General features: G+C 41.3%; 1 protein-coding gene across 3 annotated transcripts; it reads left to right on the top strand.

Annotated features, from left to right (window-relative positions):
- The first annotated feature begins 406 nt into the window (after window positions 1–406).
- Window positions 407–14,726, top strand: macroh2a1 (macroH2A.1 histone). 3 transcript variants are annotated; one of them, XM_026327967.2, is made up of 9 exons: window positions 407–690; window positions 2,241–2,435; window positions 2,816–2,922; window positions 3,115–3,306; window positions 3,574–3,681; window positions 7,050–7,149; window positions 10,377–10,466; window positions 12,534–12,708; window positions 13,105–14,726. In XM_026327967.2, exons 2-9 carry the CDS (start codon window positions 2,264–2,266, stop codon window positions 13,268–13,270), a joined length of 1,110 nt encoding a protein of 369 aa, XP_026183752.1. In that variant the 5' UTR covers window positions 407–690; window positions 2,241–2,263; the 3' UTR covers window positions 13,271–14,726. The 3 variants fall into 3 exon arrangements, with proteins under 3 accessions (XP_026183752.1, XP_026183750.1, XP_026183751.1); XM_026327965.2 differs by lacking the exon at window positions 7,050–7,149 and adding an exon at window positions 8,210–8,300 and having other exon boundaries at window positions 414–690; window positions 13,105–14,725; XM_026327966.2 differs by lacking the exons at window positions 7,050–7,149; window positions 13,105–14,726 and adding an exon at window positions 8,210–8,296 and having other exon boundaries at window positions 414–690; window positions 12,534–12,671.
- The last annotated feature ends 405 nt before the right edge of the window (window positions 14,727–15,131 follow it).

The following is a 15,131-nucleotide window of genomic DNA, read 5'->3' as shown; positions in this document are numbered from 1 at the left end:
ACCTCAATGGGCGTGACATTAAGATGCACCAGTCCCAATGCATCCTGGGTGTTGTAGGATTTTTTCCCCTTGGGAGCTTTTGGGAATAAGATGTTAAATCCATTTAAATGGGATGGGATGATCCAAACTTTTGATTGCCAGTGTAGACTTTATCTTTTTCCCACTTTTTTTATGTGCAAACTGAAAATAAGCAGAGACCAGTGGCTGAAAACCCAGTGAATGCCTATTTATTTATTTATTCTAAAGTTTGCTTTCTGTCTGAAGACACAGTTAGTGTTTTTATACCCATAGCATAGAGCCCTGATAACTTTGGTCAAACATTTTGACTAAGCGTAATGAAAATATAGGGTTAAATAGGGAGAGTGGTTTAACAAGGTGCCCAGATTTTGCAGGGACACCCCTTGTCAAAGAATCATAGTCCAGGCTTCGGTAAATAAGATGTAAAAACACACTCCGAGGCTGCAGGAGCGAAAACGTGAGAGTTTGCGTGGATCTGTCCGCATTTCAGAGCAAAGCGCGTGTTTTTGCGTGTGAAGGGTTAAAGATCAGCAGATTTCCATTCAGCAGCTCTGCTCGCAGAAGCTGCATCGGGCAGCTCTGGCTCCGGTAGATCTGCTCGCTGTGGATTGTGGGAGTCGAGGACGCTGCCCAGGCTCGTTACCGGAGACGTTTTCCACGGTGCCCTGTTCGGTAAGTAATCCACCGGGTTAGCACGCAGCCGTGTGGGATCCGTCTTGGACGACAACAAGCGGTCTCCGTTAACGTTGTCGTTTGGAGGTTTTCTGGCAATGGAGGCCGAGAGCGGAGACGGCGCTGCTGGAGCCGACGGCCGGGCGGGGAGGGGAGGGGAGGACAGGCGGGCAGCTGATGCCGCTCCGCCGGGGTTATAGTCACCTTAAATCCCGCTGACCTCCACAGGAAAATATGCCCTCAGGGCCCAGCACCTCGATTTTAGGCTCCGCTTTAGCACACAGATGTACCTGTGCGACACATCCGGCGGGCTGTCGACATGCGGAAACAAACGCCCAATGTGGCGGTGAAATCCACCTACACCTGGCCGCAGAAATGCCGCAGAAAATCCGCGGGTCAACAGCGCCATTATCGCCACGGTGAACGCTCAGTTTAATCTGACGTGTGATATATCTTCGCATTAGAGCAGCTTTGGAAAAAGCTGAGGCTAATTGATTACCAGGAAGAGGCAGCTATAATTGGTAACTGCATATGGTACAATAATAAATATTCAAATTATCATAATTGTAACATTTCATTAAATATCCATAGCATTTACAGGGAATACTACAGAGCTACCCGCGTATTTGCATTTAATTATGGACCAGGGTGCTGTTGGAATCTGTTATCAATAAATTATGTGTTTACACAAGTGCAGAATTTATTATAACCATGTTTTGCTGCAGCTTGTGTGACATTTAGGGTCATCTGAAGAAAACACACTAAGGTCTGTGTTGGTTTCAGACAAAATGGTTAACAAATTGCTGTCATGTGACAAAGCAGCAGTCACTTTGGGTTAGTCAGCAACAAAAACATGTTGTTTTATGTTTGATAAGGATTTTAGTTTCCATAATACCCCGTGGCTCATTTCTGACTGATAGGCCTGTTTACTGACTGTTACCATGAGCTACGGCCGGTCTGCGTTTGTTCCTAGAGAGATATAAATACAGGAGAAGGAGCCAGTTCACACAAATGCTTACACTTGGTATGTGATTACACCCAGGTGCACTAGAGCACAACACCACGGTGTGTGTTAAAGAATACCAAAGTCTGGTAATGGTTATAGATGCATCATGGGAATCTGTCACTATTAAGTAAACAGAGAGTGAGAAATAACTGCAGGGAGTAATCATTTCTATTGTTATAAGCAGTGTTAAAAAGGCTGGGTGTCAGAAGAATATCAGGGATGTTTTCTGTTTTAAGGAGGCATCAAACAAACAAACAAAAAAGACTTATTCAGGAATCACATTTAGTTTGTTTTAAAGTTATTTAGAAACAAGATTCTGTCCATGACACACTGACACAGATCTAACTTGTCACTGTGACGATGTGAAAGACCAATTTGAGTTGAAGCATTCAGCTTGTCTCTGGAAGAGAGGAACAGTTTGTTTGACTGTTTGAGTGATAGCGTCCTTATAATGACTGATTATTAGTTTCACTATAAAACTGTAAGAAAGAAAACCAGTGGTGCTCAGCTTTGTTAATGGGTCGTGGTTGATGTGTCCCTGCAGAGCCTCACACTGCTCTCAGCACAATGTCCAGCCGAGGAGGAAAGAAGAAGTCGACGAAGACGTCGCGGTCCACCAAGGCCGGGGTTATCTTCCCCGTGGGGCGCATGCTGCGCTACATCAAGAGGGGCCTGCCCAAGTATCGCATCGGGGTGGGTGCTCCAGTCTACCTCGCTGCAGTGCTCGAGTATCTCACTGGTAAGAAGAGAGGAGGACAGTGAAATACTTAAAATGCATATTTGAGGACAGAGGGTAACTTATGCCCATATCAGAAATGGATTTAGGTTTCTTTTTGGAATCCCAGACTGCTGCTGCTGCTACTGTAGCAGTGCAGAACTGCTGCTGAGCACCTTTAATACATCCAAATTCCTGCTGTAATATTTTACCAGAATCATTTTTCACTGTATAGTGGCAGTAAGGTTTCTTAAATACTTGTCTTGTATATTCATAGTGTTTTATTGCACATGAAAGTTAAACTTTTATCACCTGAACACTGAAAGGCATTATTTCTAAACAATGGAGACACACTGTAATGTCTGCTGATGAGCTCTCCTGATGTGTTGTTGTCACCTGTGTAGCGGAAATCCTGGAGTTGGCAGGTAACGCAGCCAGAGACAATAAGAAAGGTCGGGTCACACCCCGACACATCCTGCTGGCCATCGCCAACGACGAGGAGCTGAACCAGGTCTGAGATGTGCTGCATTTATGACGCCGGTGTTTATATTCTGTAGGCCATTTATAAAAAAAACAAAACATATGTAATTGGGATAATTAACAGCTGTTTTCCAGTGTCTACAACAAATGTTTACCTTCCTTACATCCTAGAGAGTAAAGGACCATGTGATTTCAGGTTGTTTGCTCTGTCTTCCTGTCTCAGTTGCTGAAAGGCGTGACCATCGCAGCAGGTGGAGTCCTGCCCAACATTCATCCAGAGCTGCTGGCCAAGAAGAGAGGAGCGAAGGGCAAACTGGAGACGCCCGTCTCACCCGCCCCCGAGAAGAAACCCAAGACAGTCAAGAAAACACCGGCTAAGAAACTGAGTGGGAAAAAAGGAGGAGGGAAGGCTAAGGTATGGCTTCATGTCAGGAGAATAACGCTGAATATGTCACTGACGAAGCTGATATAATCAAGGTTTGTTTATAAGCATAGCAAATTCAAATTCTAGTCTAAACACTAGTGTTGATTTTGTTCACTATAAATAAAAATTGGACTCGTCTCAAGGAGAATTAAAGCAAAAGGAAAGCTCTGAGTGTAAATGTGAGATTTTAGTTTTTGAAATTTTCACTTTGTCGTCATGGCTTATTGATCTGAAGGTGCCAATCTGTGTCCTCAACAGAAGCAGGGCGAGGTGAGCAAGGCAGCGTCAGCGGACAGCACCACAGAGGGGTCTCCAGCCGACAGCTTCACTGTGCTCTCCACCAAAAGCCTCTTCCTGGGTCAGAAGGTCAGTCTTCCCCAACTGGTCTACGCTAGTCATAAGATAAGAAAGTGCAAGCAGTCAGTGGTCCATGACTGAAGTTTGGGATGATTTGATACTTACAAAAACGATATAATTTACAATATACTAGTGCTAAACAGGAGAACTGTGTTACCAAGGCCTATGCTTGATATCTTGGAGGACAAAGAAGGAAAAAAAAGACCCAGTTGTTTGTCTTTTTCAGTGATATTCATCTTCTTGATGAACAGCCCCAAACAAACAATCTAACCCTGGATTAATCAGATCAGTGTTCAGGCTGAACAGTTCTTTATGTCACTGAGTTTTACTGATAAGAGACAAAACAAATAACCGATTTGATCTTTGCTCAATTAAAAGGGTTCTATCAAAAGTGCTCTAGGGACCACAAAGTGTTAGATCTGGCTTCTTCATACACCGATCAGCCACAACATTAAAACCAGTGGTAGGTGAAGTGAATGATAATAAGCTCGTTACAGCGACATCTGTATTGGGTTGGGACATATTAGACAGCAAGTGAGCAGTCAGTTCTTGAAATTCATGTGGATGTAGGAGAATTATCAAGCGTAAAGATCTGGGTGAAACTGTGGTGGCGGTCGAGCGGGTCAGAGCAACTCCAACACTGCAGGTGTTCTGTGGCGTTCCCGGTGTGCAACGAACAACGAATGAACTGGCGACAGGGACGTGGACGCCCAGGACTCACCGATGCACGTGAGGTCGGATCCCTGCCCGGTGTCACAGCTCGCTGTGTTGGGGGCTGAGTAGCTGCAGACCAGTCCGAGAGCCCCTGCTGACTGATCTGGTCTGGTCTGGTGAATCACGTTTTCTTTTACATCACGTGCTGCGTGTGCATTAGATACCAGACACCTGGGGAGGAGATGCTAGAAAAACAAGCCTGATACATGCAGGTCCCCCTTCACCGTTTCAAGGACTTAAGGGATCTGCTGCTGTCGTTAGTTAATAGGTTTTAATGCTGTGGCTGATCCGTGCACATCCACCTGTTTTTCATTCAGTCGTAGATTCGTGATAATGTTTTTTCCTTTACTCATCTGGACCTTTACATGGCAAAAAGTGCTTAGTGCGAATTGATGTTTAATAAATGTCATTTTCCAATATGCTGCACTTCCTAACAGGCCTGTTATCAATCCTGTTATCAAACCTTCATTGGACTGGCTGTTTTGTCTGCTGTACATCATATCTGTTAGCTCTCTGCTTTTTGTGCCTTTTTAACCTTTTATTGAGCTGAAATGTGGAAGTGAATTATCCTGAACACTCCAGCTGAGTTTTCTAAATGCGAACATAAAAGTTAGGGGAACGACATAAATGAAAGACTCAAAAATAATGCAAGAAAAAAATCACTGGTTCTGTTTTCCTAATTTTAAACAAAGATAATATTTGTAATAATTGCTGATTTATTGTGATTTTGGCTCCTGTGCACTCTAGAGTTAAAATATATCACAAACTTCTCTTTGGGCTGAAACCCAGAATGAGGTTTGGAGCAGGTCACATTTCTGCTTTTCTAAAACACATTATTTACTGTTTAAGTGCAAAAAAAATAATCTGATCCTCATGAAAGAAAAGCACTGTGGGGAATTTGCTTCCAGAGCTCATTGTTTCAGCTCTGTGGCAGCACTGCATGCTTTGGTCTACCACACATTTGTTGATATTAATCTGTTATTTAATGCAAATTAATCCAAGCAGATGTAGAAGCACACACATTTAATTTGTAGTAAATTAGAAATTGATTCTCTCTTTATCATTTGGCTGCAATACTTTACTACAGATTTATGTTCTAGTTTGTAATTCTTTCATTAACGTGTAGCAGTGAAAAATTAACACAGATTTATTTGCCCTTCTTCAGTGTTTTAGAAAAAACACTGGAAAACATGACATACTGAAAATAGTATCTTATTAAATGACAATATATCCAAATATTGAGACCATTTCTGGAATGCTAAGCATGAGTTACGTTAAAATACATGCTGCAGTAATAGAAACTGAGCATAAACTGAATACGACCTCATCAGTAGCAGCATCTTACTCTTTTCATTAGGCAAATGTGTCAGTGCTCGATTGTGCGGCTGACCACAGATTACAGCAGCTGCTGAGATCAGTTGATGAGAGTTAATCAAACAAATGCAGTTAACCTCCCACTGATCAAGATAATGAATAGAAAATTAAGTCTGTTTCCGTTCAATAGACTTAATTATTGTAAAAGTACTTTTCTGCCCAAAGCGTTTCCCTTGGTGTTCTGCTGAGTCTCAGTTCTGCCTGTTCTGTTCTCACTGCTTTTCTCTGGGATGATCTGGGGTGTGTTTAGATCCTTGTTGGTGAAGTATGAATGTAGTGACTCTTAAACTGAAAGGGGCTAACAGGATGTAGCCTGTCCACCTGAAATTCTTGACATTCAGAGGTATACCTTGACTTTTTCATTTAGATATTTCCTTGTTGTTGGTAAAGTTACAAGTTTACAATTTAAAAAGTCATCACGTACAATAACCATAAATACATACAGAGGGATTTCTCTTGGTAGCGGAAGTAACTTAATTTTAAGTACAGACACAAAATTTGGTCTATTCACTAGTATTTTCAACCTTCTACACACCATATCCATCATATTGGTTGGTTAGTTTCAGCTGTTTTGATCTGGTTTACAAAGATTGTCCTAATTTTCCAGGGTTTAAATTATTTAGTATATCTGTTTTCTGAAAATTTGCTTATCCACAGCAGCTTTAAAACTTCCAAATGCTTTCAACCAGGTAATAGATGACTTGTGTTTTATAGCAGAGTTAGTAAATGTGTTCAGGTGTTTTTAGCACTAACTTGGATGCACAACAAACAAGGCCCAGTGTATTTTTCTTTTTATCTACTCACTGTGTGCACGGACACATTAACTTGTAATTCATCAAAAAGTCAAGGTATTCCTTTAAAGGACAAGGCTGGTCTTTTTCTGTTTTAACAGTATTTCCAACATTCCCCATACGCAGACTACAACCAGCAATGAAGGGGTCTGGGGGTTTGTAATGAAGAAATAGGTCTCATAGTGCAGTGGCCTGTGTCACTGACGTTTTTAATCATTTCTGAACAACAACAGTCTATGAAACAGACAAACAAGCTAATCCAGGCTGGAGACTGACAGACATTAAGTGTGAGTGAGAGACAACTGAGACAACTCATTGTTGGTTTTAGTCTGTGTGTGGGGAAGTGCTGAAAATACTGTTAATATAGAAACTGTCCAGACTCATCCTTTAAGTTACAGTGGGAATCGCGTTTTAATGGCTTTGCTTCCTCCCCTCTTCCTTCTTGCTCCCCCTGCTCATCGGCATGCCTCTGCCCCCACCTCGCCTCCCACTCTGCAGCTCAACCTTATCCACAGCGAGGTCAGTAACTTGGCTGGCTTTGACGTGGAGGGGGTCATCAACCCCACCAATGCTGAACTTGAACTTAAAGATGATCTAGGTGAGCTACCCCACCCTTCACCCTCCACCCGCTCTGGTTCCAGTCTCGGGGAGTTAAAGATTTTAAAAAATCCTTGAATGTGCAACAGTTTAACAAATTTTCCTAAACTCCATCCTGACTTAAGAAGGTTTCAGGCTTGATTTGACTCTTCCAGGTTTGTTTTGGGTACAAAGTGGAAAACTTCTAAATTCATCATGTACCAAATAACCAACTTTACTTTAATACTGGGGGGCTGCAGCTAAATATAAATAACGTATGTTACCCTCTGATCCCCCCTGACCTCAGGTAACTGATCCTGTTGGTGGACTACAAGATGAAGAGTATACACCCATGACTGAAATAGACTTCCTAAGAAAAAGAAGGATTTCTGTGGAGACATTCAAGGATTTTATCAGAAACTTCCCCAGAGCAGTGATCCTGTTTGCTGTTCCCATCATGTAGATGTCCTGAGATTGATTCCAGGTTGTGCTTCTTTCAGATGGCTGCTTCTATAGGCCTTCATTATACTAATAATCGCTTCTGTTTCTGAGACATCAATAGAAATAGAACGCCTATTTAGAGAAGAACCACTGACATAAAGCTCTTAGTCGCTCACTGCAGCCTGACTGAAAGGTTGTTCGCCTGGAGTGTGATCACAAAGATCTTTGCTCAATTTAATGAGCCAAGAATATCAGGACGACACAGTTAGCCAGAAAAGTCATTAATGTTTCTCATTGTTCCAAATGTAACATTTTAAAACACACCCTTACATGTAATCTTGTGTGTGTAACTCAAATTTGGGGTAATTTAATGTATTTTTTTTAGTTTTTTTTTAAAGTAAATCTGGCTAAATGTGCAGCCCTGCTTCCTGTTTACATAACATGACCCACCCTGTCCTCAGTGGCCTCCTTGTTTCCTGTGATGTCCTCAGCCAATAAGGAGCGAGCTCACCTTTTGTCTTTTCTTCCTCTGTTTCTCTTTTGTTGTTCTTTTCTTACTCTGTCCCATCTTGTTGCTCCTGATCACTCACAGTTTTTTACCACCGTGTTGTTTGCCTGTTGTTTGTTGTTGTTGTCTGTAGTTGCAAGTTGTCCAAGCCGACATTTCCATCGTGGAGAGCGACGCTGTCGTTCATCCGACCAACTCCTCCCTCTATACAGGTGGTGAAGTAGGTAAAGGAACCATTGACACCACCGAGACCATGACTGCATGTCTGCTCTCTCTGCATGCTCCTGCAGATCGCCTGCACTGCAGTCTGTGGACAAACATCACAGCAGCAGCACAGTTTCTATTCTGCAAAAAAAAAAAAAAAAAAAAGCTTTTTATAACACAAGTTCCTGCTGTTCTCACTGTAACTGCATTGTACTCTTATACTAAATGAAAGAAATGAGTGAAAATTAATTTTCAGACCTTTTAAATGTTCAAGCAGAGACTGTGAAAGACAGATGCCAAATAGTGTTGCAGTCACACACTTTGTTTTCATTGAACCCGACCCAGAAGCAAATTAAATGTAGACACTGTGAAGAGGATCATTCAAAGTTGGCTGTTTATCATGTTGGTTGGCAGCTCACTCTCTTTTCTCAGCTGTCAGACTTTCCTTCAATTCTATGCACCAAAAGAAGCATTTTAATAAAACTTCCTGCTCGATACCAAATCCTTGTAGTGGGAATGATGGAATGAGCTGGGCAATGTGGGACTCCCCAAAATCAGCAACATAGACTAAAGCAGGAATAACCTCTGGGGATTATGTCTGCTGAAATGTTTAACTTTGCACAACCTGCAGTGAGACACTGCACTGGTCAAACATGTGCAAGCACACATCCTGGTTGCTTTGTAACCCGACTACTATATTTCTGCTGTTCCCCTCTCAGTGACAAAATCCTCTAGAGTCTAACACACAAAGAGCTATGCAGTGTCAAACTTGAACCAGTCCTCCTGCATTGTATTTGGTTGTTGTACAGGCACCTGAAAAATACGCCCCTTGTCAGTGCAACGCCTTGCATTGCTTTAGTTCACAGCTGTAGTCAGTATTCCTGTTTCATGAGCGTTATTTGCTTCCAAAAAAATAATAAGCACACTGGAGTAAATGTTCACTGTCTCATGCGACTCTCAAATGTTTGCAAGTTAATCTTCACCTCACAGTACAGGCCTGAGCTGCAGCTCGTTTATGAAAGTGTGTAAAAGCAGGGATGTACAGTGAAGACAGCGTGTTGGTCTTAGTAGACAGTTGCTGTTGGTAATGTGAGATGTCCAGTGTTAACAGAAGCATATAGTTGTTGAGTGCATCGCATCACACCTACACGACTATTTCTGTCAGTGCAATCCTGAAACTGTGCTGCTGCTTCGTTCCATCGGACTGAAATGTGGACGATCGGGGACTTGCTTCATTTCCTCAAACCTGCGTCCCCTTGACTGTGCTGTCAATCCAGCTGCTTAGGGAGAGAAGCCAGTTTTTGACTGGGACATTAACTTCCTGAAGCCTCAAATTTAAATTCTGGCACGATTCCTGGTCATTTGACTTAACGAGCAGCTGAATCTTTAACTCTTAACTATTAATGAGTAAGTGACAGGCTGTTTACCTAAAAATACCATTATTCCTAATGGTTGGCCTGCTTATATTTACCTTTAAATAATCTAAAGATCTTTTTCCACTGACTTGTCTTTCATTTCAGCTTATTGCTTTTTTCCTTCCTGCCTGTTTTAATTATATTTACAGCCAGATCATGAATTTGGCTCTGGCTCTGGTAGACTAGGATCTCTCTGGTTTCTCATAACTACTAGATCTACCTTTGTCCTCAGAACTGAACTTAGATTTCATCCTGGCCTGTGTTACTTGAAATGTGTACAATAATGAGATAAACTCAGCTTATCTATGATAACATGCTGGGCCCTTTTTTTCCCCTCAGTCCACTGCAGATAAACCAGTGTGAGCACAGAGAAACTGGGATTTAATACTTTAGTTTAACTGACTGTGACTTTGGAAAAGAGCAGCTTTGAATCTTTACCTTACATTTATGATACTTTCTGAGTCTTACAAAGAAAGTAACTGACAGCTGTGAGCTCAGAGGTTCAGAGGAAGGCCAACTAGAATGATTGACAGCATTGTTGTTCTCCTGTTTACCTGTCTTCACATCCACCTGCTTGCCTGGCTGTCTGCATGACGCCACCTCCTGTGTCCTGCTGTCCATCAGTGTATCTGTCAGTTGTGTGTGAGGGTGTGTTCACCTCAGTCCTCTCTCCACCTCCAGGCTCTGCTCTGGAAAAAAAGGGGGGAAAGGAGTTCACTGAAGCGCTGCAGGAGCTGAAGAAGAAAAACGGCCCCCTGGAGGTGGCAGGTGGTGAGTGCACAGAGCAGATACTGTCTGGGTTTCAGCTCCGGTCAATGACCTGATGGTGATTTTTCTTTTGTTTTTATATACACAAGAAGTAGAATTCGTCATTTCTGCCTGAGGAGGAGCCTGAAGGTTTTAATAAGTTTAGACTCTTTCACTATGAAATCAACCTTTCAGTTGTTTTTAACTAATCTGAGTCATTAATTGTGTCTTATCTGAAAAGGAGAGTTTTACTTCTCAGGTGGGATTATTTAGCCCTTTGTGATATTGACCTACATAAAATTTGACTTGGCTTTGCTTCCACATACGGTGAATGATGTCGGGGCACTGCGGATTTGGACCATAACACCCAGATTTCACACACGTTGAGCTGAGGTCTTTTTCTAATGTGCCACAAATTAAACTTTGTGTGGAAACAGTCCATGCTTGGATGTTTTAGTCATGAAAATGATCAAAAAGGCTTTTATTATTGGCAGGTCTGTTCTAAAACTCCAGGCATCAGTCTTCAGAGAGCCATATAATATGACCCCTTCTTTTAGGGCATCTGTCTCTACTTCTTCTTGCTATCCCTCTTATTTTTACTTTGTCTCTCTCATTATCTATCACTCACATGCACTTTTTCACTCTCTTCACCTTCACCACCTCCCTCTGTCACATTCAACCAGTGTCCTAATCCCAGTCTCTGTGTGGAGCTCAGGAGCAGATTAGCATGCGAGTGAACAGCGAGCCAACAGAGCTTTTCAGGCGTTCTGGGGATCTGGATCAGCTAAAGTGTCACCCTGATCAGACCCGGCTCAGATCAGCCACCAAAGAAATTCTTCAGGATGTTTCGAATAGTTTAAGTATTTGTTTATCTCACTTGGGCGAGCAAACTTCTCAAGGCCGGCCAGGTGCCAAAATTATTCCCCCAGTTATTCATATTTTTTCTGACATTTCAAAAACACATAGAACATTAATGTGGGATTGCAGTAAAAGAAATGGTCAGATTCGCTTCAAGATGTTGTAGCACAAACAAAACCTTTGCAGAAACTATTAAACTAGAAAAAATGAAATAAGATCTAAACATTGATCATTTCAGGATCAGGATGTAGCCAAAGATCCACCACAGTCAGTGTTTTCTCTGAAATACTCCTGAATCGCCCATCTATCGAAGGAGTGTTTGAGAAAATCCTGAGGAGGAATAATGTTGGTTGTGATCATCTCTACAAGAGTTTTTAGCAGTAAAATCCCGTTGCCCACAGGAACTACTGTGGTTCATCTTTTTAGCTTCAACATGACCTTTTTAGTTGATCGTTAGCATGAGCCACTATAACCACAAACTGACAAAAAAAAAAAGCATCACCAGCTGAAACTCCAACACAAATGTTGCCGTACTGGCACAAACCATGAAACATGCTGAACTTTACAGGCAGGCAGTCATAAAAACTGTAATCATCATCATCATCATCATCATCATCCACCCACTTTACCTCACAACCAGATCACACATGCAGTAAGTGGCTGGCTCTTGCTCTGCTATGTGAAGTCGCTCCATCCTCTCTGTGGACGCCATCTGGAAATCAGCTTGTCCTCATCTTTGAGTCCAGGCCAGTCATACGTTTAACGTGGGCTAATAAACTCTGACTAGAGACTTTTACACTTTGGCTGAGTTACTCTTTGCGCAGCTGCTGGTTTGATTCAAGACTAAATGTTCAGCTCCAGCGAACAGACTCCTGTCTGCTCTTTGTTTTCTATGTCTTTTCCTTTCTGTCTCCTGTGCTCCCTGACTCCTCTCCAGCTGTCAAGAGAAGTGATTTCTTCAGCCCACCTTACATCAATACACTGTTAATTAGTCAGACCATTTTAAGCTCTTGGAGATTTTCCACACAGCAAAGGGTCCTTCCAGCATCCCAGGCCTCAAAACCTAACTTTTGGATTTTCACTTCTGACAAAATGTGTTAGCAAAATAATTGCTGCAGTTAAGACATGAGGCCACATATATTCAGTTTTATAGTTTTATTAGGAACACCTTGTCACCATCTTTCTTTCTTCTCATCTTACCTTTCTAAGCACACTCTTCTCTCCATCCTTCAGCTGTATTGACTGCTGGCTTTGGGCTGCCTGCAAAGTATGTCATCCACTGTAATAGCCCAGGCTGGGGCTCCGACAAGTGTGAGGAGTTGCTGGACAAGACGGTGAAGAACTGCCTGACTCTGGCCGACGAGAAGAAACTCAAGTCTGTGGCTTTCCCCTCCATCGGCAGTGGAAGGTAGGAAAACACACACCTGTAAAATGATGCATCAAGTGAGCCTTTATTTTTATCTTTTCCAGTAATGATTAATGCCCAGCTGGTTCAATGCTGGTATGTTACTTTACCTGTAGCTCCTCTGCAAATTTCAGTGAAATAATTAGACTGACCTATTTGATGGATTACCTTAAAACTTTGGACAAATACCCACTACCCCGCAGTATTAGTTGTAGTTACCTTAATAAGAACACCAGGAACAGAAAACTGTCCAGTACTTTGGTTAACGGCTAAATACCTGCAAAACCAGTAATATCCCCATCACTGTCTAGTATACATATAATGAATGTCATGGTCAAATTACTAAAAGTGAGGAGTTTTTTAGTGCATTACCTTTCACTGTGTGTGCTTGTCTTTCAGGAATGGTTTCCCGAAGCAGACGGCAGCCCAGCTAATCCTTAAGGCCATTTCCAGCTACTTTGTAGCCACCATGTCTTCCACCATCAAGACCGTCTACTTTGTGCTGTTTGACAGTGAGAGCATCGGGATCTACGTCCAGGAAATGGCCAAGCTGGAGACGAGCTAAGAGCGTTCGGAGTACTCTCCTGTTTGTTCCTCCTTCCCCATCATGTTTTTTTTTTTTTTCCTGCAAGGAAATAGGAAGGTGTTTACTAGTGATTTGTTTTAATATGAAGAGAAGAAGAAGAAAAAGAAGAATCTTTTTAAAAGGCTGGGGACTCTTTGCATTATGTTTGTATTTTTCCTATATTGTTTTTAATTTCTGAATTACTTGTCACCTCCGATGTTTAACTGTAAAAGTGCACTGTTCGTTCTGCAGTCTTTTAATACAAGCAGTGCCCCACATGACAGATCCAATGAGTGAAAAGACTCACTTTAAGATTTAATTTTCATTATATAAAAAAGATAATGATGTTATGAGAGATAGCTACACCTCAAGTACAAGGCTTCCAGAGAAGTCAGACAAATACGGGTTAATGTATGTAATGGCAGTAAAGATGATAAACGCAGCTATTCTCTTTCCTTTTGGCTCAAAAACGCAATTCTTACTGAATTCTGTGTATTTTTGGTATCAGTTCTGCATTTTGGAACGTCTGTGTTAATAGTACTATATAACGAAAAGGTGAAGCATAAAGAAAAGCTCAGTTCATCATACTTTGGTCTTCAGGAGACTCATATAACAGAATTATAGAATGAGTTTTGGTTTTTGTGTTGTGTGTTCCATATTCCTCAGTTTAGCCTCTGTTTACACAGGCAAAACTGATAGTGTGCTGCAGAGACCTTGAATTAAAAACAATCAATTGAAAATAATAATTGTATTATAAATGCCCATTTGTTTTATACTCTTGGTATTAGCACCATGAGTTAATACTGTAAACTGTTTGTCACCTGTTGGTCATCATTTACAGTAAAAAATAAGCCAATTTATGACATACAATTGGAGCTTGGAGGTTTTTGTAGGGCACCTGATTTATATTGTGTGTTCATATTAGTGTTTATATAGATGGAGTATTTGTGAAATGGTATAGTAAAATATTGGACTGTAACATAGAGTTTTAGTTTCTATTATAATTTCCATACTGATTGAAAAGGCACAGGCTGTTTGAAAGGGATAAACTGCAAAAAATTGTTTTTTGTGTGTTTTGTCTTCGTTGAGCCATAAAATATGTACTTTTTTTTGCTGGAAATTGAGGCTCTGTCTACTGTCGCGTTTGGTTTCCTTTTTCATTCAGCTGCCACTAGATGGCTCCCTGTAATCAAGAATTGGACTTTTAATCTCAGCCATTTTCTGTGCAGCAGCAGGCCTCTTCACACAGACACTGGTCAATTTGAGTTGGATTTGAATTGGGATTGATGGACATACACAAGGAACCCGATTGCTCTGCTGCATTTGGACTTTTCAATAGCCTAACTTTCTTATGATATTAAAAAATATATAAAGTGCTTTCTAAAGAATTGCTACAATTGATGATTCTACAAAAGGTCTGTACACACTCCAGTAATAAAATAACTTTAAAAACATAATTTTGTTTTTCCTGAAATTATGTCATTTTGTCAGAACACTGCCAGGGGCTGAGTCTCATGATATTAAAAAATAATTGTGTGACAAACTATACATGTCATTATTACAGCAGAAAAACAAATGACCAAAGTGCATATCAGAAATTAAAAACAGCAAACATGATGCTGAGACATATCTACACCAATGAAACACAATGTGAAAGTTTTCATCACTTTCACTGGTTGCATGAGAAAGCTTACCTGGCTGAATGGGTCTTTGTTTTCAGAAACAGCGGAGAATTTCTTGAATGTTGTTGACCTGCGGAAGAAAAAGTCTGGTTTAAACCTGTTTACCTCTCCAGACATGGAAATAATGAGAAGTGCTGATTTTCTTTAGTGTTTCAAACGTGCAATAACTGATTTTTTTT

The sequence above is a fragment of the Mastacembelus armatus genome, chromosome 14, assembly GCF_900324485.2.
Source record: "Mastacembelus armatus chromosome 14, fMasArm1.2, whole genome shotgun sequence".
Lineage (NCBI taxonomy): Eukaryota > Metazoa > Chordata > Actinopteri > Synbranchiformes > Mastacembelidae > Mastacembelus > Mastacembelus armatus.
This window is presented reverse-complemented; position numbering and strand designations above follow the sequence as displayed.

Coding starts and splice junctions, on each gene's coding strand:
- macroh2a1 (XM_026327967.2), top strand. CDS start 2,264: ATGTCCAGCCGAGGAGGAAAGAAGAAGTCGACGAAGACGTCGCGGTCC. Junction 7,150..10,376: donor TGAACTTAAAGATGATCTAG/GTGAGCTACCCC, acceptor CTCCACCTCCAG/GCTCTGCTCTGGAAAAAAAG. Junction 12,709..13,104: donor CCCTCCATCGGCAGTGGAAG/GTAGGAAAACAC, acceptor CTTGTCTTTCAG/GAATGGTTTCCCGAAGCAGA.